This window comes from Thermobia domestica, unplaced genomic scaffold (genome assembly GCF_964235325.1).
Source record: "Thermobia domestica unplaced genomic scaffold, izTheDome1.hap1.1 HAP1_SCAFFOLD_245, whole genome shotgun sequence".
In the NCBI taxonomy this organism is placed as follows: Eukaryota; Metazoa; Arthropoda; class Insecta; order Zygentoma; family Lepismatidae; genus Thermobia; species Thermobia domestica.
Window position 1 is genome coordinate 273,403 of NW_027655964.1, and position 25,251 is coordinate 298,653.

The following is a 25,251-nucleotide window of genomic DNA, read 5'->3' on the forward strand; positions in this document are numbered from 1 at the left end:
TGGCGCAAAGTAATCGTGGGAGAAGGAAATTTAAGTGTAAATCGAAGCTAGTGGAATATCAACAAACTCGTGAGAAAGCCAAGACGCGAAAAAGGTGCATGTCGACTCTGAAGAATACTAAGAAGCCCAAGTGTAAATACGTACGAGTCTCGTGCAGCACGTTGCATGGTAAATACAGTGGTAGTCAGTGTAAACTTAAAAGGAAAGTTGTGCATGATCCTAAATTTAAGAGCCGTAAACGAAAACGCGTTACTATATGGAAGTTCAGTAGATGCATTGCAAAGAGGAGAAAAGCCCCTCAAGTTATAAAAAGTAATTGGAAGAGTACTCGTAAGCGTATGAAATTGCAGGCGTACAAGTGTAACAGACATAGGTGGAAGATTAAAGTTGTAGCGTAACCCAAGCGCGAACTTTGCCCGAATTTGGACTGAATCCCGGAAAAGACGAGAAAATAAACACCGAATAAGACTTTTAGGCTTTTATAGAGAATGAAAGTAAAGATTATTACTCTTTTATTTCAATTATTCCCCACCGAATTTCGAAAGTTAGGAATTTGTTTTTCAGTTTCAAGTGTGTGCACACGGTCACCGACGCGCCCAGCCAGAGGAACCACCAGTATCCATTCATAATCAGGTACGTTCATTCAAATACCATGTTTTATTGTTTCTTTACAGTTTTTGGAGGTGAAAGATGAACGGGAAAAGCAGAGGAAGGACAGTATTGGAAATTTTAAATAGGTAATCAATTTAGATCGCGATCTCGGACTTTAAAAATTTTAACAAGGCCCCACCACTTTTGAAAACTTTGATTATCCCGTTTCAAATACGGAACTTCTGTATCGAACTTTTGTTAGGATGTCTATGTTTTGTATGTCTTATTTCTTTTCAGGTGCCTCTAGTTTTGGGAACCAAATGTCATTAATAAAATTTTACTATTTTATTTTCTTTGAGTTTTATTCATTCACCTTATATGATTATATAACATCTAGCTATCCCCATACTATTAGGCATTTAGAGAAATATTAGGCAATTGGAGATATTTGAAAACTTAATTAGAAAAATACTGATCAATACTACAATTAATTATGAAACTTTGGATTTAAAAAAAAATGTTTGTTCTTCAGTTAACGAATTTTTTCATCTGACTTTGTCATGAAGTATGTGCAAAAGTATAATGAGTTTTGTAATATAAGACTGGTTCGGCGTCGGAATACTGAAAATAGTATGGTTTTGTAAGTAATTGGAAATAATGTTGAATATAAGAAATCCGTTTACAAATTTATTCACGCATAATGTTCGTTATGTAAAGTCAGTGGGCATTTGTTACGACATTAATGAAATTTGAATTTAATTGAATTTAATCACAAAAATTGTTCTACAAGTTAAGAAGAGGTAAAAGGTTGAAAATTATAATTCAACCCTTAGAGGCGTCACTACTTTCTTTCTAAATTACAGTGACGAAATCGGTGTAGCGTCCGATTGGGCCTCAGCTAGTGTGTGAATTTGGCCTTTAGACACACACACTTCTAAATTCTATTTCGGCTTGTGACATTCTAAATCTATTTATTTAATAACAAGATATTTAATTTGACGCTTAAAATTTCACATTTTATTAGATATTCATTTTTAATTGACGAAAAGAGATCATAAATTGCGTTTATTTGGGTTTTGGCAAATAATTTTCCTCTTCTTTCCTTCTTGTAGTGCGCTTTTCGAGAAATATTACGTATAGTTATAATAATATTTCTCGAAAACTGAACTACCAATGATCATCGAAATAATTTGGTATCGATATATAAAGTGCTTGTTTTAATTAGGTAACAATTATTTATAATAAAATTGGCTCATAAAAAATGGGAAATATGTATAATATCAATTGGTTGCAAAATATTATGGAAACCAGATAATCACAACTATCATCAGCCTTGAATTCATTGATGTTGGTGAGTTAAAAAAAAAAAAAAAAAAAAAAGAGGCTTGATAAATATTGTTTTAAGTTTGAAATAAATCCATTATGGAAATAGAACATACGAGTAATAAATCAAGAATGATATTTGTCGGATGTAACGATTAATTCAGGATGTGAAAATTTTCCAATTTCAGTTCTTTTAACTTCTCTTGTATGAAAAAAGTCTGTCGGTTCTCAAGTGAACATTGTATAATTTTCAACCCACTGATTATCATGGTCGGACTTGTAGTATTGACCTTGTTGTCTTGTTTCGTTAAGGTCATTACAACTCTGTTATTTATTTTTCATTGTTCATATGAAAGAAAGATAAGCATGACATGTTTGTGCTGGATGCCGATTAGCGTTCCCTTACGCACTCATATTTCTGTCAATCTGCTGGAAAATTGTCATCTTGGATTATAGATAATCATAATCTCAAGTGTGTAAGCTAGTATTCTCGATTGTGACTTTAATCTCGGCTATGACTTATTCTCGGATGTGACGATATTACTGATGTTGATAAGTGCATTTTTGCCAGGAGGCCGGCACATTTTTTGGCTAGCGCTCTTTAAAGGAATGCAATTGTAAACCTACTAATTTTGTGGGTAGGAGCGGGCCTAAAATAACTAATAGTTATTGAATGGTTAATGATATTGAGATGCAGGGCTGTAGTATCGAACTTCCCCTCCCCAGGGTATTCTTCTTGTCCTTTTCATATTTTTTCTTCTCAATACCTTCTGTAGGTCTAGATACTGGCAGCCCAATTGGGGTTGGAAAATTTTACCCGGTTATGACATAGCTACGATGCGTAAAGCATCTAGCTGGGAGGGACAAAGGATTTCGTGCAGGAGCGATTTATCCAAATCGTCGGGGAGCTCAACGATCCCGCACACTCCAGTTATGGGAAATAGTAAGTCGGTGCCTTTTGGTCTTCGAGACCAATTCATTAACCTATATTTTTGTTTAATTAACGACTTACGACCTGAGGTGTCAACAAATGACACTCAGGATGGCACTATGTAAGGCCTAACCGCCGTTTAACTTATGTATATATATTAAAATGTCTTAAAGTTTACTAGTTATGTTATGTAATGCAAACATATAGATTGATAGTTTAACTATTGTGCATATCATGATACAATACGTATGTTAATATATAGGAAAACTTTGTCTAATTTTGAACTTTACCAGTTTTATGAATATATTTTACATATTTAGTGAGAAAATACAATTAGAATTTGGATTTTGTTCATATATCGTACTACGTTTGCATATTATGTTCGTATATCTTAATTATCCTTTTGAAAAATATATATATCAATCATCACTCTGGAAAATAGATATTTAGAAATGAAGAAGTAGTTTTAATGTGGAAAACATATTAAAAAAAAAAAAAAGTTTACTTTTGTAGTTTTTACGAGTTTATCTATTGCTCAACGACTCACATAAAGGAGAGAATACCTAATTATATTTTGTTTGTCTTAAATAATTCATACAGGTGGAAAAATTTAATTTAATTCACTTTATTAGAGTTTTATTCATGTCAATACGAGAAAAGTATTAGTTGGAACTTTCGCTACATGGTTCATTTGAACAGAACGATTGTGATTAACGAAGTATTTTGTTGTTTATCCGATTATTTTTTGTGTTCGAAAGTTTAAAAGGAGAGAATATCGTTTTGAATTAGCACTTGTCAATAAACTCACGCAAGTATAACGAAAATTTAGGTTGAATTTGAGAATTTCCAGAGTTGAAAAATTTGAATAAATAAATAAATAATGGAAAGAAATTGGTTCATTGTACAATTTAATAGTAATTGATAGATTCCATTGCTTATAGTATGTTGAGGCAATTAAGTTTAAATCTGTTAGTCACGTTGATGTTAATAATGATCATCGAGCGAACAAAATGATTGTGTGCAAAGTACTTTGAGCTGTATACGTTTTTCAATCGAATGGCAATTGAGCATTACAAATAAGTTAGGGCTATTTTTGAGATGCCAAAGGCTGTATAGAGCGGCATCCTTGTATGAATTTATTGCTATTATGTACGCGTATTTTTGACGTGATGTCAAAGGCCATTAAAGGGCGACTCACGTTCGGAGATGGATACTCCTTATTATTTCCTGAATACCTAGATTGCTCCTAGATGAGTAGGGAAAGTGTTTAATGTGTTTAGAGGTGGATTGTATATCCCTCTTGTTATCTGATATGCGTTTGTGATTAATGCCCGTAAAATGGAGTTGTAGTTTGCCTTTGCCAATAAGATGCTTGTTGAAAATGAGATTCAGAAATGATTGTATCAGCCAAAGGTCGTATGTTCGCCAATGTTATACAAGTTTCGTGCACTAGTGTTGATGCTCGCATACTTATTGCAATAAATAAATAAGTAAAATAAAAGTTTACATTTGCTGTGAGTAAAGCTGATTTAAAAAAAAAAAAAAGTGAGTTGACATGTGAATCAAAATTTATTTGAAACAATTTGATGAATCTCTTGTTTGTTGTTTGAGTAATACGATTATTGAAACTTGATAGTATATTTGATTTAGATTCCTTTAGTATTTTGATGTTTAATAAGTTGAAATATAGTATTCCGAATAATTAGTATGTAATTTACTTTATGACTATTTTACGAATTTTTGCTTTGAAAACTCCTTTGGATTATTAATATTTTGCATTTATGAATATATATATTAGTTAATATAGTTATTTTGATGTTATTTTAGAAAATCTAAGTATCAATTTTGTTGTAAGAAGGTGCATATACACACATTACACTACACAAACTACATATTAGCAATTTCGATATTACCGTTCGTTACGTTGTGAGGCTACACTTTCGAAATCGGTATACACATTTTACTATTGTTTAGTAGTTAAGTATTTTCTGTATTGATGTTTATTTGTATAACTATTTGGCTTAATATATTTGAATATATTATGTGTTTCGTGAAAGACAATGAAAAATAATTGAAAGGTAAACTAAAGTACATTGAATTATGGTGAGAAACCAATGTTGAAAAAAAAATGAATAAACAAATAACAGGAACTATAAACTAAAAATATAAATAAATTAAAAATGAACAATGTATTAATGGTGGCATAAAGGTGGCTTTGTTTAAACAAAAGGTGGCTTAATCAGAATTTAAAAGTGGCTTAATTCGGACTCAAAAGTGGCTTTATATAAATAAAAGGTGGCTTTAAAGAACATAATAGGTGGCTTTAGCAAAGGTGGCTTGTCGTTATACAGGGTGAACAACCTCACAGTTAATAAGTGAAGTGCGATAGATACAGTGCAGTCCCAATGTGTCGAATTTTCATAGTGAGTCCCCAAAGATTTTCAATTTAAATACAGTGTGTCCCATAATATAGTGATCTCCTAATAACACTTCCGTACACTAGTGGAGTGAATTATATACAGTATAGTACCGATATACTGAGTCTTTATGGAGAATTTCCAGTGACAGTTGATTCATGTACAGGACGTTCCAAAATACACTGACCCTCAAGTGATATTCCAGTATGGACTATTAACCCCTCAACGGCCAGGGTTCTCTTCACAAATTGAAGCAATTTGCTCGGACACTGCTCGGGCCCCAATAGGATGTCACCGTCCTACAGCTCATTTTTTTTTTTTTGCAATTTAAAAGAAAGATTGAGAAAATAGATTTATTCTGAACTTTATTAACCAACCCTCGTATAAATCCAAATGTTCCAGAAACTCTTTGTCACTGCTTTGGAATGCCTTTTCATCTGTGTTAGTAGACTTCCGGTAGATTTCGTAACCATATATGGACATACGACGCAGAAACAACGACTCTCTTTGTGAACGTTCTCTAACTCCGGAAAATCGGGAAAGTCGCAAAACATTTTACTTCTCTTCAGTGCTCAACGCTGATTTGATTATTTAAAATGGCCGCACTTCTTCAGCCAAAGAGTGTGAACTTGTTATCATGCGTCATCATCGTAGAGCTCCACACCCGAAAACATGTATATGATAGCGAACTGGACAAAGCTCTCAGTCTGCAGTGGACAGTTTGAGGGAGCCTTCTTACTCTCAGTTTTTGCGTCGTAGTGCGCCCTCCTCCAAAGAGCAGCGTACCCTGCTGCTTAGAATGTAGCCCGTTCGTTTCGAGTTGTAGCTTGTTTGCGACAAAGAAGCCTGAACTATCAGTTTAATAATTCATACATCAGTGTTAAAAATTAAACGTTTGTTATATTATTAGTCAAGTGAAATCCTTTATTATTGTGAACGTAAGCGGAGCTTTAAAATACGACTTGATTGAGGTCATAAAGTTGACAACAAACACACAGCGTCATTCGGAATAATTAGTGGAGAAGACACGAGTGGGACTCAATCCTAAAACTTCAGCTTCAGGAGTAGTGCAGGACATCAAAGACGCAGCATCAACAGGCTAGCCGAAGAAACACGTGAGTTCATTATTTCATGCCACCTTGTCGTCTATAATCAAAGCCACGCCACTATCGCATCAATAGTATTAAATTGTTAAGGGTGAATATATTGGAAATATAAAAGCATGTAATCTTTGTGCTCTCATAGTAACATTATATTTCTTTTATCGAAAAGTGACTTTATCATTTGTTACATGTTTAATATTTAATTTTCTTTATACGTGTAGCTTAACAATAATCCTTATGTTGCTTGCATTTTCATTTACCATGTTCCCAGTCATCGTAAGTGAAATTGTAGGCATGGGAAAATAATCGTTTACGTCATGGCGTAACTGGGAATCATAATTAAGAAAAGGGGATATATGAGAAATGAAAGTTGTTCCGAAGCACGACGTAAATAACGATTACACCACTGCCCTATACTACGAACGATACGCGATGACAGGGGTTTGCAACACATGTGTGGATACACGGAACTGTGGGACGCTCCGTTCGTTGCGCCATCTCTTGTCCACCCGCACGAATTAATTCCTAGACCAAATATATTATGATAATTCAATTCCTGATTCTTTAACAAGTATACAAACACAACAAGGTAAAAGAATATTATCTAAAAAAACTAAGAAATGGTTAGCTTCTCAAGATGTTTATACATTAGATGCATCAGCTTGTGAATTTTTTGAAAGTATTATGTTAGTGCACCAAATTAAACACTACAAATGGATTTAGCAGATATTTAAAATGTTGCGAAGTATAATAATAATTTTAAATATATATTGTGTTGTATTGATCTTTTTTCACGTTATGAATATTCTGTTCCGTTACAAACAAAGGAAGGTTTTGAAATGGTGAAAGCAATAACAAAAAAAATAAAATTTTAAATTGTCCGTGTGTAACGTACAAACAGATTTAGGCGGTGAATATTTTAATTGTCATGTAAAACAACTGCTTAAAGAATATGAAATTAATCAATATAGTGTTCATTCAGAAATTAAATGTGCTTTAGCAAAACGGTTTATATGTACATTAAAAGAAAAATTTATCGTTATTTTACCGCAAAGAATTTTTATCGTTATATTAATGTATAATTAAATAATTATAATCAATCATATTATTAAAATATTAAATTGGCACCTGCTCAAGTAAATGATTCTAATGCGAATCAAGTGTGGAAACATTATACGAAAAGAAAATGAGTGAAAGCAATATAGCTCGGAACTTTAGTCCGGGTGAATATGTTCATGTTAATAAGTATAAACATATATTAGAAAAAAGATATTTACCTAAATGGTCACAAGAAATATTTATTGCTGATAAATGGATTAAATCGGATCCTGTCACTATTAAATTAAAAGATTGGAATATTGAAGAAATTAAACAAATATCTTTTGCACAAGAATTACAAAAGGTAATTATAAATTCAAAGAAAACATATCTAATTGAAAAAGTATTGAAACGGAAAAATGGGTGGATGTATGTAAAGTAGTTGGGATATCCATTAAGTATCAATTCTTGGATTAGATCAGATTTTGTTCAATCTGAAAATGAATTTGAACTTTACACACGACTTTTACGTTACTCTTCTTTCAAATGCATGTATCAAAATTTTTGATAGTAATATTACAACAAAACAACCTATTGATTTCAGTGATGGGAAAAAGGGTGTCGCATAACAAAAATTAATATTCTGTGGAGTTTTTATAATGGTGAAAATGAAGAAATTATAATAATACTGTTATGGATGAGAAAGTTGAACGTCATCATGTTCAAGTAAAACTACAATATTATTAATCGATTGAATGCATTATACAGTTGATTCCTGAAAAAGTTTCTATGTTACATTATTTACAAAATATAAAATCAAATTGTTCTTAAACATTCCTTTATATTAGATTAATGTATGATTGGTTTACACCAGGATTAAACATATTTTTGAATTTATTAGTGAAAATACACTTGATATTTAAAACGTTGTATACACAAAATTAGAAATGTTGATTTAATATTAACACGTAATAATTTCTATGTGATTCAGATTATAATATTCCCAATACAATTAATGTATGTTTTGATATTGTGAAACAACAACAAAATATAGGACCGTTAGTTCTAAAACTTAGTATATATAATGTACAACATGGCCATGTAGAAACTTTTGTATTTCGCACACCGCATTATGTTAAAGTTGAAAAGAAATATTTTGATACCATAGAAGTAATCTTAAAAGCTGAACACGTGTTAAAATTACCATTTCGTTTTGGAATTACAAACCTGACAGTTCACTTTAAATGAAAATGATTTCTGAAAGTATTGATGATAGTTTTTACATTACATTAGTAAAAAAAAAATTGTGCAGATGTGTATCCTACAAATAATCCAACACATTTTATTAATCAATTAAAAATAATATTCGTTTATCAGAATTTGATTGGCATGTAGGATTAAGTGAAGTACATATTCCATTACCAGGTTATGTTGTTACCGAAGGTGAAAATGCTATATGGTACAAATTTAAAAATGCAAATCCTATGAAAAGTAAAATTATTTTTGGGTATTATCCATTCATTTATCATTTACTAGAAGAATTAAACGCAATATCAAGTTTTATGATTTAGTTTTTCAAATATCGTACACGTTGAATGGGATGAACGTATAGACTCAGTTACATCGTCCCCTACATTAGCTTTGCAAGTAGGTTTTACTGAAAGATCGGACCTTGTTAAAGAACCTCGTGGATTCAAACAACCCTACGTAGATATCGCATGTCGACATCAATTTTTAATTTATACAAATAGTATACAATATCTGAATTTGAACGCTGATTAAATGTCTACGAGACTGCTTGCATATGTGAGCTTTTTCACTTGAGTATTACATGTGTGCAGACAGAGTTGAACTTCGATTAAACGTTACCACACTCCTAGCAAACGGAAGCATCTTCTCTATGGAATGAATATTTGCAACCAAACTTGAACGATATAAAATCCGTCACCACACTCTTAGCAAGTGTGATATTTTGCTCCTGTGTTAATTAACATGTGTGTAGCTAAACTTGGACGTCGATTGAATGCCTACCATACTCTCAGCATGTATAATCATTTTCACTTGTGTGGATTAGCATATATGTAACCAAACTTAAGTGTAGTCTAAATCCTTCACCACCCTCTTCGCACGTGTAAATTTTTCTCGTGTGTGGATTAATATGTGTAGTAACTTTGAACATTGATTAAATGCCTCAGGACACTCTTGCTATGTGTAATCCTTTTCTCCTGTGTGGATTAATATATGTGTAGCCAAACTTGAACGTAGTCTAAATCCTTTACCACACTCTTGGCAGGTGTGAGGTTTCTCTCCTGCGTGGATTAACATGTGTGTAGCCAAACTTGAACGTCGGTTAAATGCTTTACCACACTCTTGACATATGAAATCTTTTATTCCTGTGTGGATTAACATGTGGGTAACCAGACTTGAACGTTGACTAAATACCTTACCACACTCTGCGCACTTTAGAGGTTTTTCTCCTGTGTGAAATAACGTGTGTTTAGCCAAACTTGAACGTCGGTTAAATGCCTTACCACACACTTGGCATGTGTAAAGTTTTTCTCCTGTGTGGATTAACATGTGTGTAGCCAAACTTGAACGTTGATTAAATGACTTACCACACTCTTCGCATGTGTAAGGCTTCTCTCCTGTGTGGATTAACATGTGTGTAGCCAAATACGAACGTCGACTAAATGCCTTACCACACTCCTGACATGTGTAATCTTTTTCTCCTGTGTGGATTAACATATGGCTAGCCAAACTTGAACGTTTATTAAATGCCTTGCCACACCCTGCGCACTTGTGAGGTTTTTCTCCTGTGTGGATTAACATGTGTATAGCCAAACTTGACTTTTGATTAAATGCCTTACCACACTCATGGCACGTGTGAGGCTTTTCCCCTGTGTGGATTAACGTGTGTGTAGCCAAAATTGAACTTCGATTAAATGCCTTACCACACTCTTGGCACGTGTGAGTTTTTTCTCCTGTTTTGATTGACATGTGTCTAGGCAATTTTGAAGGTCGATTGAATGCCTTACCACATTCTTGGCATGTGTGATTTTTTTCTCCTGTGTGGGTTAACATGTGTGTAATCGAAGATGAACTTCGATTAAATGTATAACCACAATCTTGGCATGTGTGTAGTTTTCTTCCTGTATGAATTAACATGTGCATAGCCAAACTTGTATTTAATCTAAATTCCTTTCCACATACTCCGCATATGTAAGACTTTTCACCTTTATGAACTAACATACCACTTGTCATAGTTGAACTTTGACTAAAGCGTTTATCACTCTTTTGGTACGTATGACTTTTTTTACTTCCCTGTGTCACCATATTTTTTGTGAAACGTGATCGATGAAATCCATTGCCAGACTGCGTCGAAGTATCAGATTCCTCATATGAATGAGAAATGGCTTCATTTAATGTAATAAACGTAATCCCTTCTCCGTGGAAAGCTAATATCTTATCGCGCCTGTAACAAATTCAACAAACAAGGAAATGTGAATGGAGATAATGATTAAGTAGCAACAAAAAATGCTATGATAAAGTGATTTTATATTACATGATAAAGTTACGCTTAAAATGTTATATTATATTAAATATTTTAGAAATATGAAATAAAGTACCACAGAGAAGTATCCGTGTCACCATTGTCTCAAGATTAGTGGCTGTAGTTTGTTTCACTATATCAAATTGAACTATCATTTATATCGTGGCGGTCATAAGTCTATGACCAGGTATTGTCGGCTGCCTTGAAACAAATGCACAGTATGAGAATTAAACTTGTCTTATCTATAGTTTCATGTGGAGAAAAAACAAACTTGCGTTCCAAAGGTTTAAGAACAACTCAACGTATCAACAGAAGCTGTACCGAAGATCATTCACTTATATCATCATAAGAGGAACATGAAAGGCTTTTGAAACGAATTAAAAAATTACATAAAACTTTCCAAGCTGAGGCAGAGGAGCTTAAAGTAACAAGAAAAATACGAATCATTTACAGCGTAGTAATCGTGGTTTAGTGGTCTAGGCGCTTGAACAGTAATCTCGAGGTTCTTCGATCGAAGACACATTAAGCATAGTGATGGGCAGTGGGAATATTCCCGGTGGGAAGGAATTTAAAAATGGGAATATTCCCGGTTTTTTTCCCTGGCCTATAAATTCCCGGGAAGGAATTTATTTCCATTTATTTGCTTTATCTTCCATATTATAAGAACCATATGACTAATAACTTTATTTTAATATATTATGGATTTACTTCTAGGTTTTAAAGAATTTGAAGCTTAAAAAATTTAAATTATTTGACGGTACATTATATAACTAATAATATAATTTTTAAGTTCCATTTCCATTTGCACTGAAAATAAAGTAAATGTTTAGTATTGGGGGGCCAAAACTAGCAAAAAGTAGGATGATTTACGGAAGAAATGAGTAGATAGTGATGCTCAAGTAGTCAAAAAAGTATCGAACACCTTGTTTTTTAGGGCAGTAGGGGATTTATACAAAACGGAAAGGTCAGTGGAAGTGGTTTATGTGAGAAAAGAAAGTGAATTGTTGGTAACGAAGATAGAAAACAACGTGCCATGCGGGGCTCTAACCCGCCTTCATTCGCTAACGCTCGCTCTGCAATGCTGACTGAATTTAAAGTTGGTAACGTAATTTAACGTATGAAACCATAAAATAACCGCATCTGAATAGAATATCGCAAGAAAAGTAGGTACAGAAGCTGGCCCCCAATGCTAGACGTCGGTCTGTCTCCTCTCTCTGACTCGAATTTCTGAAGAGGTACTCGGACTTCTTTTACATATGAATTAACGTATGGAATTTCTAGAAATAGGTAGAATGAAAGGTCGTGTATGACAATGTTACGTGCTAAAATATAAAGATAAGTGAGTATCTTGCAAATTTTGTCAACATAAATATATATGCGCAATTGTTGATAAATTGGTGATACATGTATCTTCTAACATTAATTCAATCTAATTGGTTTATAACATTTATAAATTTAATGTGTTCATAATATCAGTAATAGAGTCAAGTTGAGCAAATCCGCTTACATTTAAATTTAAACTGTTACTATATAATTTTTCACACATATTTAATTGATAAAATATGTTGTATATAAACATACATTTATGCGTACTTTCTAAATATATTAAAGTGTTAATAAAGTAGCACGGTACCGTTCAGAATATATATTTTAAAGAATCCTCTGTGAACAACAGTAATAATATGCTGTGATATAAAAATTAATTCAACTTTGAAATCATAATATAGTAATAGAATGCAATTTTCTTTCTGATTGTGCATAAATTCCCGGATAAATTCCCATTTTGGGAATCTTCCCGGGAATATTCCCAGGGAATATTCCCAAAAAATATCTTCCCGGGAATTTACCCATCACTAATTAAGCATCTATTTTTTACATTAGGAATTTTGATGGAAATAGATCGGCGATAACACACGCTTCATTACATTCAAATATTTGAATACTCGTTTGTTTCAGCACTTGAACTATCAAATTTTCAGGAGTAATACTAATAATAATAACAATTATCTCGAAGAATATTTAAAAATTAAAAACTTATTATCGCTCAGGTCGTACCATTAGAGAAACGTGATATTAGGCAAAAAAAATATTTCGGTTTTGTGTAATGTTGCCCATGAAAAGACGAATTTCTCATCTCGATTCTAAAACAAACCAAACAAAATCGGGATGAAACATTTTAATTCGAGACGGGACAAGGTTAACTCACACTATAGTCATGCTTTGGAGATGAGAATCAAGACGAGACCAAAACTATTGTAAACAATTCTGATCTTATCTCGATTCTAGAAATAGTGTATGCCACTCCTTAAGCAACAATTGCTCAGTAGACTGAATCTTATACATCATTTTGATAAGATTTCAGAGCTCACTGAATTATGGTCTGTTTATATATATATTTGTAGCAAAGCTTTTTTAATTACATCTGCAAACTTCACAAGTTAGTTTATTACAAGCTTTAGTTTTCAATTATATTCAGTTCTTTTTGTTTACAGTTTTTTTTTCCTGAAAACGTACAGTAGAATATATTTTACACGAAATATTAGCGGAAATCTTTCGTTTAAATTTGAGTAGCTGTAGAGGTGTCTCATGATGGTACGGAACCCCTTTCCCGAAACCCCTTCGACATCTTCTGTAGCTTAGCCAGCATAACCATTACTTAAAAACAACTGTAATTACGGCTCTTGTGAGTTCAGAATCCCTACTTTCTACACGAAAATTACCTCGAAACTTTCCGTTATAACATTTAACTTTCCTTTATAACATTTAGCTAGTTGTAGGGGAACTGTCCGTTATAACATGTAGCTAGTTGTAGGAACGTATCGAGAGGGTATGTGCTGTTGGTCCTGACACTTCTCTCAAATCCCTACTATTTTGTAACTTATGGCTTACGCTACAGGCGATTCTACAGGCTTTAATACAATGTGTCCTCATACGGGAGACCTCAATATTACGTCCTACTGCCGTAGCAAAGCTGGGATAAACGCAATAAACAAGTGACAAATCTTGGGAAAAAGACGAAAATCAATATGAAGTTTGCGATTATATTTACAATAATCTAACATCTACCAAAAAACACGATTTCAACCACATGGCGAACGTTTTCCGGATTAAATTATAGTAATCTGCCTACAACTGTTTTTACAATACCATTAGTTACACAGATCACGTGTTGAGTTTTGAATTTGATTAGCCTAGTGTCCACAGTCAATTTCCATCAGCTCCTGCGCGAACACAATTAATTAAAAATAAAGCACAGGGATAGATAAAAACAAGAAGTAAGTAATGTAGATTTTTCATGTAAGTTAGGTTAATAGGTTTTGACTTTGAGAGCGACAGAGAGATTAATGTAGCTCATAAAAAATGTTCTTGTTGATTTTTAATGCTATGTAGATGTGAGTGGATAGCAAACAGCTGATTGAGCATACACACATACATAAGGTTTTACACTATGCACCTTCATGTGCATTTATGAATAAGAGTAAATGTTTTAATACTAATACACAATAACACACTCAGCAAGGCTATGTGATAATATGTAAAAAGAAAACAGTATCACGTGACAGTTTCAACACAATAACTGTGCAAACAAAGAGAGAACATATAGAGAATGTTTCGAAAAGCAGGAATTAGGACGTACAGGAAAGGAGGAAGCAGAATAATTGAACTAGTCAGAAGAGAAAAAAGAAAAGCAATAGCCAACAAAGATACAGAGGAGTAATATATAGAGCAGGAAGCGCGGAGTGTAACAAAATTTACATAGGAAAAACAAAAAATGCAAAAAATATATTAAACAGCACCGGGATGAAGTAAGATTGAAAATGGAAAACAATGTGATATACAAGCATCAGAAAGATACAAACCACAGAATAAGTTGGGAAGGAGCAGAGGTTATAAAGATAGAGAACAGAACTTTGGTGAGAAAATGGAAGGAAGCCATGGAGATTATGAAGGCAGGAGGCAAGGTGATGAGCTGAATGCAGGATTATCGATAAATAAGGAGTGGGAGAGGATTCTGCAAACGAAGGAGAAATGAAAAGGAAGAAGAAAAAAAGAGAAACAAAATAACAAGGAAAATAAGGATAATTACAGGACAGAACGCATCCAGGAGAAAAGAAGTGAACTCTTAATTGGACACGTGTGCAGTTAAAACGTGAAAGTTAAAGCCACACAGGTGTTACTTTTTAACGAAGGGGAGGAATCTATTTAAAATTGATCTCCGGACAGTATATATAATTGATGACCAACTCCCAGCAGCCAGAAAGAGCAGAAGTCTGATGAGGACACTGTTATTGTGTTGAAACTGTCACGTGATACTCTTTTTTACCTATTATCACATAGCCTTACTCAGTGTGTTATTGTGTACTAGTTCAAAATGGAATAAAGCCTGATAGAATAGTTATAGAAAATGTTTTGTATATGGTACTAGTTTATATCTGTGTTAATTTTATATTGAAGCACTTCAGAAAGTGAAACATGAGTTGTGAAAAGAAGGATTGGTTGTTAATGGTCGTAATATCAAAATTCTTAGTGTTTCATGTTTTAAGTGCATGTTTCTTACTTTCGTATTAAACTCAGACATTTATATTTGCGTACTTTGAATTAGTTGCTCGTAATTCATATCAATATGGAGGCTAGTGTTTTAGAACAATATTGTACGTCTAGGACAAAAAAATAGATTCATCAGTAAGTGAAATCTAACAGTCTGTAACAGAAGTGATTTGGGAGCGTAGGAAAGAGCGAATTGAATTCCAAAGCAGACAGTTTACGTAATAATATCAAAGTAGCCAATAACTCCTTAACTGAGATACACACTGAATTAGTTAACGCGGCCAATCATGTTGATTCAGTAACTGCTGAATTTTAAAATAGTGTAGCGGAATGAAAGAAAAGTCTCACTGCGTTCTATGAATACATGCAAACGGCACAGCTTGAGTGTAGGCAAGCCAACAAAATACAATAGTACAAGAAAATGCAAGGGGAAAAAGAAACCGAAAATACTCTTGAATTCGAGCCGGCCCACGCTGTGAAAGATACGTGCCAAATAAACCAGAAAGTCGGTTACAGTCAGGAAAAGGAAATATGCAGTATAGAGATAGCAAAAAAGGAAGAATCGTTACGTGTACCTGTGGACAATTGTTTTTAATGTAATTGTTTTGCCGGCAGGAGATATCGATGTTTCACACATGATAAGCAGTAGCGTTGAGGTTACGCGTATCTGCCCTCTCGAAGAAGCCAGGGAATGCTTGAGAGTTCAATTGATGATTTTGTGTGATAACAAAGTTACAGTGTTGAAGGTTTTGTGTCGCAGGCAAATGGTTTAGCGCGACTTAACAAATTCTAATTTGTCTTGGTAACCGTGTATGTCAAACGTGAATTGCATTTTAGAGCTGCAAATCCATTCCGCCTTCATCAGCTTTGAGTATTGTAGAAGGAAACGACTTCAAATTCACAGTTTAGAGTGTATCCCTGCCAAGCGAATTAAGTTTTACGTAATGAACGTCTCGTACATAATATATCGCACGGAAATATTTACCGTAAACAAGCGTAAAAGTAACACTTCCAATAAAGCACACGCAGTCGAAAGTATATTTCCGTTATAGAACCGAAATGTAACACCAAGTTTAAGAAGAAAAATAAGATAGCCAATTGAGTTTTGGTAATGCATTATTAACGTAAACTCGATTTCTAGGAGCATAATCAGCAGAATTAAAATGAGCAGACGTGATCATATCAGTCATCAGATGCAACATTTATTAATTTTCAGTTGCCAAAATATTTGAATTTTCAAACTAGTACTTCACTATTGCGAAATTGTAAAGAGCGAAAATTTAAGTGTAGGGCTACTCAAAACGTAGAACAGTTGATAGCTCGTGATGATAACAAGGTTCTGCGATCTCTACGTACAGCGTATTCTCAGCGCGCACAACCATACACTAAGCGTGCAGTAAAAAATAAGTTGAGAATAAAAGGAAAATGCTTTGGTAAGCGTAATTCGCAACGAAATAAACTCGCTCAAAGACGAACTACATGCAAATTAAAGTCGAGCTTTAGGCGAGGTTATATCGAGTCAAACATGCGGAAGAAGCACACATCGACTCCGAAGAGTACTAAAAAGTTTAAGCGAAAGCACGTACGAACATTGTATAGTAAACTACATGGCAAATATAGTAATACTAAGTGCAAACATAAAAAGAAATTTATGACAGGTATCGCAATGCAGCGTAAATCCAATCGTCGTAAAGGAAGGTGAGCCATTACGTGGAAATTTTGTAAATGCCTTGTATAAAGGACAAAAGTTCCGCAAATTAAAAAGAAAAACTAACTGGAAAAGTACACACAAACGTACTAAATTACAGCTTACAAGCGTAACCCGCACAGATGGAAAATTAAAATCAGTGCGCAAAAAAAAGTGAACTTCACCCGAACTCGGACTAAACCCCGGAAGAGATGAAAAATCAGAAATACCGAATTTGACCTTTTAAACTTTTAGAGAATGAAAAAAGGATTATTGCTTATATATTTGATTATTCCTCCGAATTTCTAAGCTTACTTTTCAGAATCGAAGTGTGTACCCACCAACACTGACGCATCACTCCGTGGAACCATCAATATCGCTCTACAATCAGATACGTTCACTTAGATGTCATTTTTTATGGTTTCCTTACAGCTTTTGGAGATGAAAGATGAATGTTGAAAGGAGAGGAAGTACAGCATTGAAAATTTTAAACATGTAATTGATTTAGAACGCGATTTCGGACTTTGAAATTGTAATAATACCACACCACTTTTGAGAAGTATGGCTATCCCGTTTTGGATACGGACTTTCAGTATCGAATTTTTTTCATCAATTCTTGTTTGGGTTTTTATTCATTCTATGTTTATGTTATGTTTATAAAAACATTTAGCTGTCCCCATACAATCAAGCATTTAGAGACATGTTAGGCATATAGAGATAATTACGAACATAATTAGAGAAGTACTAGTAATAACTACAACTAATCATGAAGTTAAAATTTTAGGTAATTAAAAAATGTGCTCTTCAGATTGTGAATTTTTTCATCTCATGTTGTGATTGTATAATGGAAAAATATGCGAAATTTGTAATGTAAGATTAAGTCGCTGTCAAAGTACTGTAAATTAAACAAAATTTAATATAATATTGAAAGTAATTGACAATAACCTTGAATTTGATAAAGTTTTCGTTGATTTGTTCGTCGTTCGATATATATATGTAGTCTACTATGAAAAGTCAATGTGCATTCATTGTGACTAATGATAAATGAAGTTAATTGACTTCAGAGAAAGCGATATTATAAGTTAAGAAGAGTTGAAAGTTAAAATATAATTCATCCCTAGGGACATCACTACTTTCGTTAAAAAATTAAAGTGATGAAACCAGTGCGACGCCTTGTAGGTCCCAGCTAATGTGTAGATTCGGCAATTGACTACAATTTCAAAATTTTGTTCTAACTTTTAATGTTTGGCATAATAAGAAAAAACTATAATAGTAATAAAATTCATGTTCGGATTTTAAATTTTGATATAATATTTAGCTTTGATTTGGATTTATACAAAATAATTAGGATTTTGATTTACAGAAAGTAAATTAAATGTTACTCTTTTCGACTTTTCAAAATAACTCTTGTTTTCTTGTGCCGGAAATCATAAACCCGTCTCGAGAAACAGATAAAGGGAAGCCCGTTTTCCATTCCAAGTTACCTTTTACTACGATAAACACCGGATACTATGATGTATCGATAGTACGGAGTGCCTACGTCAGTTAGGCAGTATATGGTAAAATTAAGGTTTATGTTGTGAGAACATATTAAGATTGCTACGTACGAGTAGGCCCTGAACAACATTAATGTTTAATGAACAAGTTTAAATTACTGTTATCTTGTATTTCACGATTGTGACAAATGTTCTCGGATCTGACTTTATTCTCGATAAAGATAAGTGCAATTGATAATAGGCCACACATAAGAATTGGAAAGCGCTCTTTAAAAGTTTACATTTGTACACCTACCAATTTTGTAGGTATGAGCGGGCCTGAAGTAATGATTGATGAAACGATTCATGAATTCAAATGCGGGGCTGTAGCATTAAGTCTCTTCCCAGGGTATATTTCTTGTCGTCCTTTTCATTATATTTATTTTCTTAAAATGCCTTCTCAAGGCGCGATCATTGACAGCCCAATTAGGGTTGGGAAATTAACACGGATGTGTCATGACTTGAAGGCTGAAGGCATGCAACCAAGGTGGTATGTAAGGTCTTATGGTAGAAGCGATTCATTGGAATCGTCAGGGACACTGCAAGCTTCAACTGTAGGAGGTTGTCAGCGCCGTTGGTTTTAGGAACCTATCCATTAATCTGTATTTTTTATGAATGACTTACAACCTGTGTTGTCAACTAATGACGCACAGAATGGCGCTCCGTAGGGCTTCACCGCCGTTTAACTCATTTATTTGTATTAAAATGTTCAAACGGTTATTAGTTACGTTGTATAATGCAAGTTACATTGTATAATGTAACGAAACTGACTTAACATTGACGGAAATTCTTTTCAAATTTGGAGGTCTTTACAGTGACTGCGTTCCATACCACTACAACAACAAACCCTCCCTGTAATTAGAACTGATGCTGACCACCAACATTAACGCCAAAATAAAGTTACATGTTCTATCGTAGAGGGTAGTTGAAATTTCGTGTATACAGTTCATGGTTTAACCTACAGATGACTGTGAAACTCTTTTCATATTTTGTGGGAAGTAATGCCCGATGTGCAAAATAAGCCATTGTTAAGGTAGATAGTAACCACTGTAAGCGAAATGAAGTATCAAAATTCAGTGTGGCAAATCATAACACGGAACTATGAAAATGTTTGGGAATGAAGGGATCCATATAATTAAGAAGTTACGTCCCTAATGTATTGTGTTACTTTGGAAAGAACAAGCAAAGAAAGCATTTCAGGATGTTACCTATAAAATACTTAGGAACGTACAAGAACATATTCAACACGTAAGGCATGCAAGTCATCCTAAATATAGAATTTGGCGCTATCCTAGTTTACCCACATTCTGCGTAATGTCCTAATCTACATAGCAATCTTATTTTTACCGGCCATCTAGCACATGCTGGTTAGCGTAGTTTTTACAATAATTCATATATCATGTACGTTCACCAAGCGCCTAAAATGATCCCATATTGAGAAATGCAGGTCCATACTCTAAAAAAGATTCGTGGGAATGTAAAAAGTCGACTCCCTTGAAAAAACGAGTGCAGCTATGAAATGGACTGATGTATGGACCTCTAGAAATAATGAAGATCCATTGTTGGTTAAAATATTCTTTATCTTGTATTTTACTTATGGCTTTCGAAGCCCACCGGAAAAATCAGGCTATACCCATTTGAGCTAAATCCTAAATAAAATCACAAACGTCCATAGTTTATGTTCGAATATAATACAATTTTACATTTGTAAAATTTTAGGATAATTACCATTCTTATTACTTATTATTTTACATAAGTCTCTATATAACTAAAACAATGTCGTCGAGTACCCATATTTTAAATACGTGCAACAATTAGTGAGAAATGTGTAACCAATAATAAAGAAATAATTATTTTATCAAGATATGCACTACATGAGAATTGCATGGATAATATCAATTTTATTATTATTTTTATTTAGTATACAGCTAGTTTATGTGCGCTATGTCATTTCCAAATTGTAGGCTACTAACTTACGTTCATGATATCTCCCATACCTAAATATTTCTCGTGAAGTATTTCTTTTAACCAACAAAATTTCCGAAACTATGTAACCATATTATCAATCTGAGCCAATTAGTAATGCAAAATTGAACATTACCTTTCTGGCAGAACTGAATTTAAACTTTTTGTTGTTAATTGTTGGGAGTCATTAGAATACGACGCGCAAGTCTCCTGAACCACTATTTTTCTTAGCGTTTCTATATTACTTTGAAATGCAGGATCTTCTTCTAGTGCTAATTCTGGTTTAACCCTATCAACGTTTAGTCTCACATCCAAAGAGGACATAGCTGTATCCTTGTCCACTGATACCTCTCCTTCCGTTGTAGATAATATTAACTCTTTGTTGTCATTCATTAGTTCGTATGTCCACCCTTTCCCTTCGAGCGGATCTTCATGAGGTAAGTCATAAGCAATTTCTTCTTTGCACATCAATTCCAACTTAACAGACGCCTCACCAGCCATTGTGAATTGAAATATAAAAAGAATTTAACACTGTTCTTATACTCCCCTTATATTTTATGTTGCCAGTGTTAATGAAATGATTTACAAGTCCGTTCACAAAAGCAACTTTATATTTCCAATTTTCTTCTTTTTCCTCTTATACTTCTTCATCAGCCACGATTGCTTTCTCGGCAATTGATTGTTGTAGTAAGCATCACAAAAGTTTTGCATATTATCATTATCACTGTATTGAACAGGAATATCGGCAATTTAGAAAGGATCTGCCTCGTTCAAAAAAATACACGCAGATACTGAAAGTACTGTGGAAAATCTTTAAAAAGCAGGTAATGTAAGTGTGCCTAGTCCAACTCAGCGAAAATCAAATAGAATAAGAAAGGTTCCTACAAAGTATGATGATAATAGTTTTTTAATGCAAGTCCCAATAATATTTCCAAGCACTTAGCCAATAGAGGTAACAGTGACAATGTAATAAATGTATATTACTAGAATGTGCAAGGTCTAGCTAGCACGGAGCAAGGTAAACCTCAACATAATGCTATACAAGGGTGCACGAAAAACAATAGAAAATTGTTTACAGTCATATAATGGCACAGCAAAAGAAATTGAGCAAATAGATAATAATGAAGTTGGTCGAATTATACAATCTAACTTAACTACTCTTCTTAATGTTAGAAACATAAATTATATAATTTTAGCACAAAGTAACTCTGGTCTGTTTTCAAATATGAAAGGTGTTATAAATTCTGACTTTGAAAATATCTTGCTGTTCCACATTAACGTACAATCAATAAGAAACAAATTAATTGAAATCGAAATTTTCCTTGACTCATTTCCGTGCCCTATTCTTTGCGTTAATGAGCACTGGCTTAGAAATGAAGAAATACTTCTATACGTACCTAAAAATTATATCATGGCAGCAAGCTATTATAGAAGTAGAATTACCCATGGCGGAGTAGCAATTTATGTAAGAGATGGCTTCACCAATGACTATATTGTTATTAACGTAGATAATTTCTGCTATGAGGGGGAATTTGAAGTAGTTGTAATTTTGTTTCCTAACGCGAAAACAATTGTGGTATCAATTTATCGAACACCAGATACGGATGTCAATGTCTTTCTTGCACGCTGGGAAGACCTTACTAACTACTTAAGTAAGCATGATAAATATAAAATATTATATCTCGGGGATGTAAATATCAATGTTTTAGTTGATACTTTTTACCAAGAATAATTTTTCTGATATATTTAGATCATATAACTTTTATTTTCTAAATGATCAGCCAACAAGAAAGGAAGCTTGTTTAGATAACATTATTACAAATGTATAGGCTATAGAAATGATTTATCGTGTGGTGTAGTACAGTGCTCATTGTCAGATCACGATGGCCTATACGTGTTATACCCCTTTGTCAAACACAATAATACTAGGATGGTGACCAAGAGTTTTCGAGTACTTAGTTTAGATAATATCTGTAGTTTAAGACATAAATGAAAATAAATTGACTGGCAGCAAATATTCTTCAGATGTAAAAATGTAGTAGAAGCGTGTGAATTTTTTATGTATAATTTAACACGATGCCTAAACGAATGTTGTCCAAGAAAATTTAAACGCTATAACTTATCTACAAAGAAATTACAACAAACTTTTAGTAACTGGTACACTCCGCAACTAGCAGAGCTGCGTAAGGTTGTCATTGCTTGGTACAATAGGGCTAAATCGGGCTGTCCAGTGGGAAAAGAAAAATATATCAGAGCTAAAAGACAGTACAGAAAGGAAATAAGTGCGGCAAAAATTAAGGCAAACGACAATTTTATTGTAAACCATAGAAATAAATGTAAAGCAGAGTGGGCAATTATATGCAGGGAAATAGGGGTACGAAAAGAAAATGATTCAATATCAATATCCCCTGTCACTTTTAATGAATTCTTTGTAAGTAGTGCTAAGTATGTAAATGGTAATACAAGCAATATCTCTAACTCCGCAGAAAACGGTGTTACAGGCTTTAAAAGTATTCTAAGTTCATGTAGAAATCATACTAGTAACTTGGCATTTAAAAGGACAAACGTAACACCTGAAGCAATTTTTCAGTGGTTCGTAAGTTTAAGATATCTGGTAGCGAGGATTATTATGGGTTTACTGATAGTACAATTAAAAACATTATAGACGTAATAGTGGAACCCTTTACACACTTAATTAATTGGATATGAGTAGAAGGAGTGTTCCCAGATTGTCTTAAGATTGCAGTTACTATTCCCATACATAAAAAAGGAGACAAAAACTGTCCCACCAAATATAGACCAATATCTCTAGTTCCAATTGTATCAAAAATTATTGAACATTGCATGAAAGAACAACTAACTCTGTACTTTGAAAAATAACAATCTCGTTAACTGTGCACAATATGGGTTTTGGAAAGGTATGTCCACAATTAAAGCTGTTGAAAAAGTTGTATCTGAGATAATTGATGGCTTTGAAAACAGTTCATTTGCTTGCGCAACATTATTAGATTTCAGTAAGGCTTTTGATACTGTTTCACATGAAATATTGATTCATAAATTACAGTATTATGGGATCAGAGGAACTGAGCTCCTATTGGTCAGGTCTTATCTTGAAAGTAGAAAACAAGTTGTGGGTGTACAAAATAAACAGTCAAACGTACTTGATATATTAACAGGAGTGCCACAGGGAAGTGTCATTGGACCTTTTCTTTTTCTGGTATATATTAACGATTTACCTGACTACGTATTAGTAACCACTGTTATGTATGCCGATGACACTACATTTATAACGAAAGATAATAATATCAACGCAATACACCCGAAAAATAATAAAGCAATAGATAAATCTACTGTTTGGCTGTTCCACAATAAATTACATTTGGATCATAATAAAACAGAGAAGTTATACTTTCATCTCAGCAGCTCCACAACTGATACAAAAGAATGCCCTTCAATTTACATTAAAGCCTAGCCTCCAAGCTAATTTAACCAAATTTTCTTCCTTTTTCATTTCATCGATCCATTACCATTTATCCCTGATTTTTAGGGTTTCTTCACATTTTAACAATAAGTGTTCTAATGTTTCATCTTCTTTAAAACATAATTGACATTTTTCGTTCACTTCTTTAAATTTTTTCAATCTTACCCTAGTTTCAAGGCTTCCTGACCTGGCTTTGAAAAGTAAAGTGCTTCGTAAATCATTGTTCATATAATTTAATTTCTCATAACGCCTTTTATATGTGTATATTCCTTTCAAACTGCTCTTCTTAACAACTTCTTCATACCACTTTTCCTGCGCTTTCTCTTTAATTGTTTCTTCTGTGATTTTTTGGGGAGGAGTATGGTACAATAGGAAAAGGTCAGAATAAGGAGAGAATTTTGAACGAATAAAGGGGGCTGAAGGCCAATTTCAACAGAACAAGAGGTAGAGAAAAGTGAGGAGTGTAAGATAACTAGGAAAAAGTGTAGAAAAAAAAGAATGTATGAACGCGTAAAGGGAAAAAAGTGTGTAAGTGTAGTAAATATGTATAGAAAACCCCAAACAACTCTCGTCATCACAAAACACGATGCACTCGCCATAACGGCCACTCTACGCGATATTTCAAGGATACTCTCCCGGAAATTATAGACGCTACTTGCAATCAAATATATGATCAGTTTTTAATATGATACAGAATAATTGCTTATTGAAAAAAAATACTTCTTCTTCACACATATAAAGCCCCACCTAACAAAGACCATTGGAAATTTATAATGTGTTTAAAGCCACTGTTGTATACTTGTTGAAGGCATGAGCTACCACTGACTTCATATATTATTATTATTATTATTATTATTATTATTATTATTATTATTATTATTATTATTATTATTATTATTACCAATAATAATAATAATAATAACATGCGTAACAATGAACGAAAAGTGGTTGGTGTGTTTTCTTTGTACTTTTGTTTTGATATCATTATTGTTTTCCACCGTGAATTAAATTGCACTAGTTATTTTTTACTTTTCTTGTATTCATAAAATGTTAACTTTTACCAATATCAACTCATTCAACAG

The 25,251-nt window shown here is 33.4% G+C and overlaps 1 protein-coding gene across 1 annotated transcript in view; it reads right to left on the reverse strand.

Annotated features, from left to right (window-relative positions):
• The window catches only part of LOC145676620 (uncharacterized), a 94,173-nt gene extending 72,585 nt beyond the window's left edge, over positions 1–21,588 (reverse strand). The window contains 3 exon segments of the mRNA XM_081747453.1: positions 9,519–9,539; positions 9,542–10,875; positions 20,825–21,588. Of these exon segments, the coding sequence (XP_081603579.1) occupies positions 9,519–9,539; positions 9,542–10,875; positions 20,825–21,189 (1,720 nt within the window). The 5' untranslated portion in view covers positions 21,190–21,588.
• Positions 21,589–25,251: the final 3,663 nt, after the last annotated feature.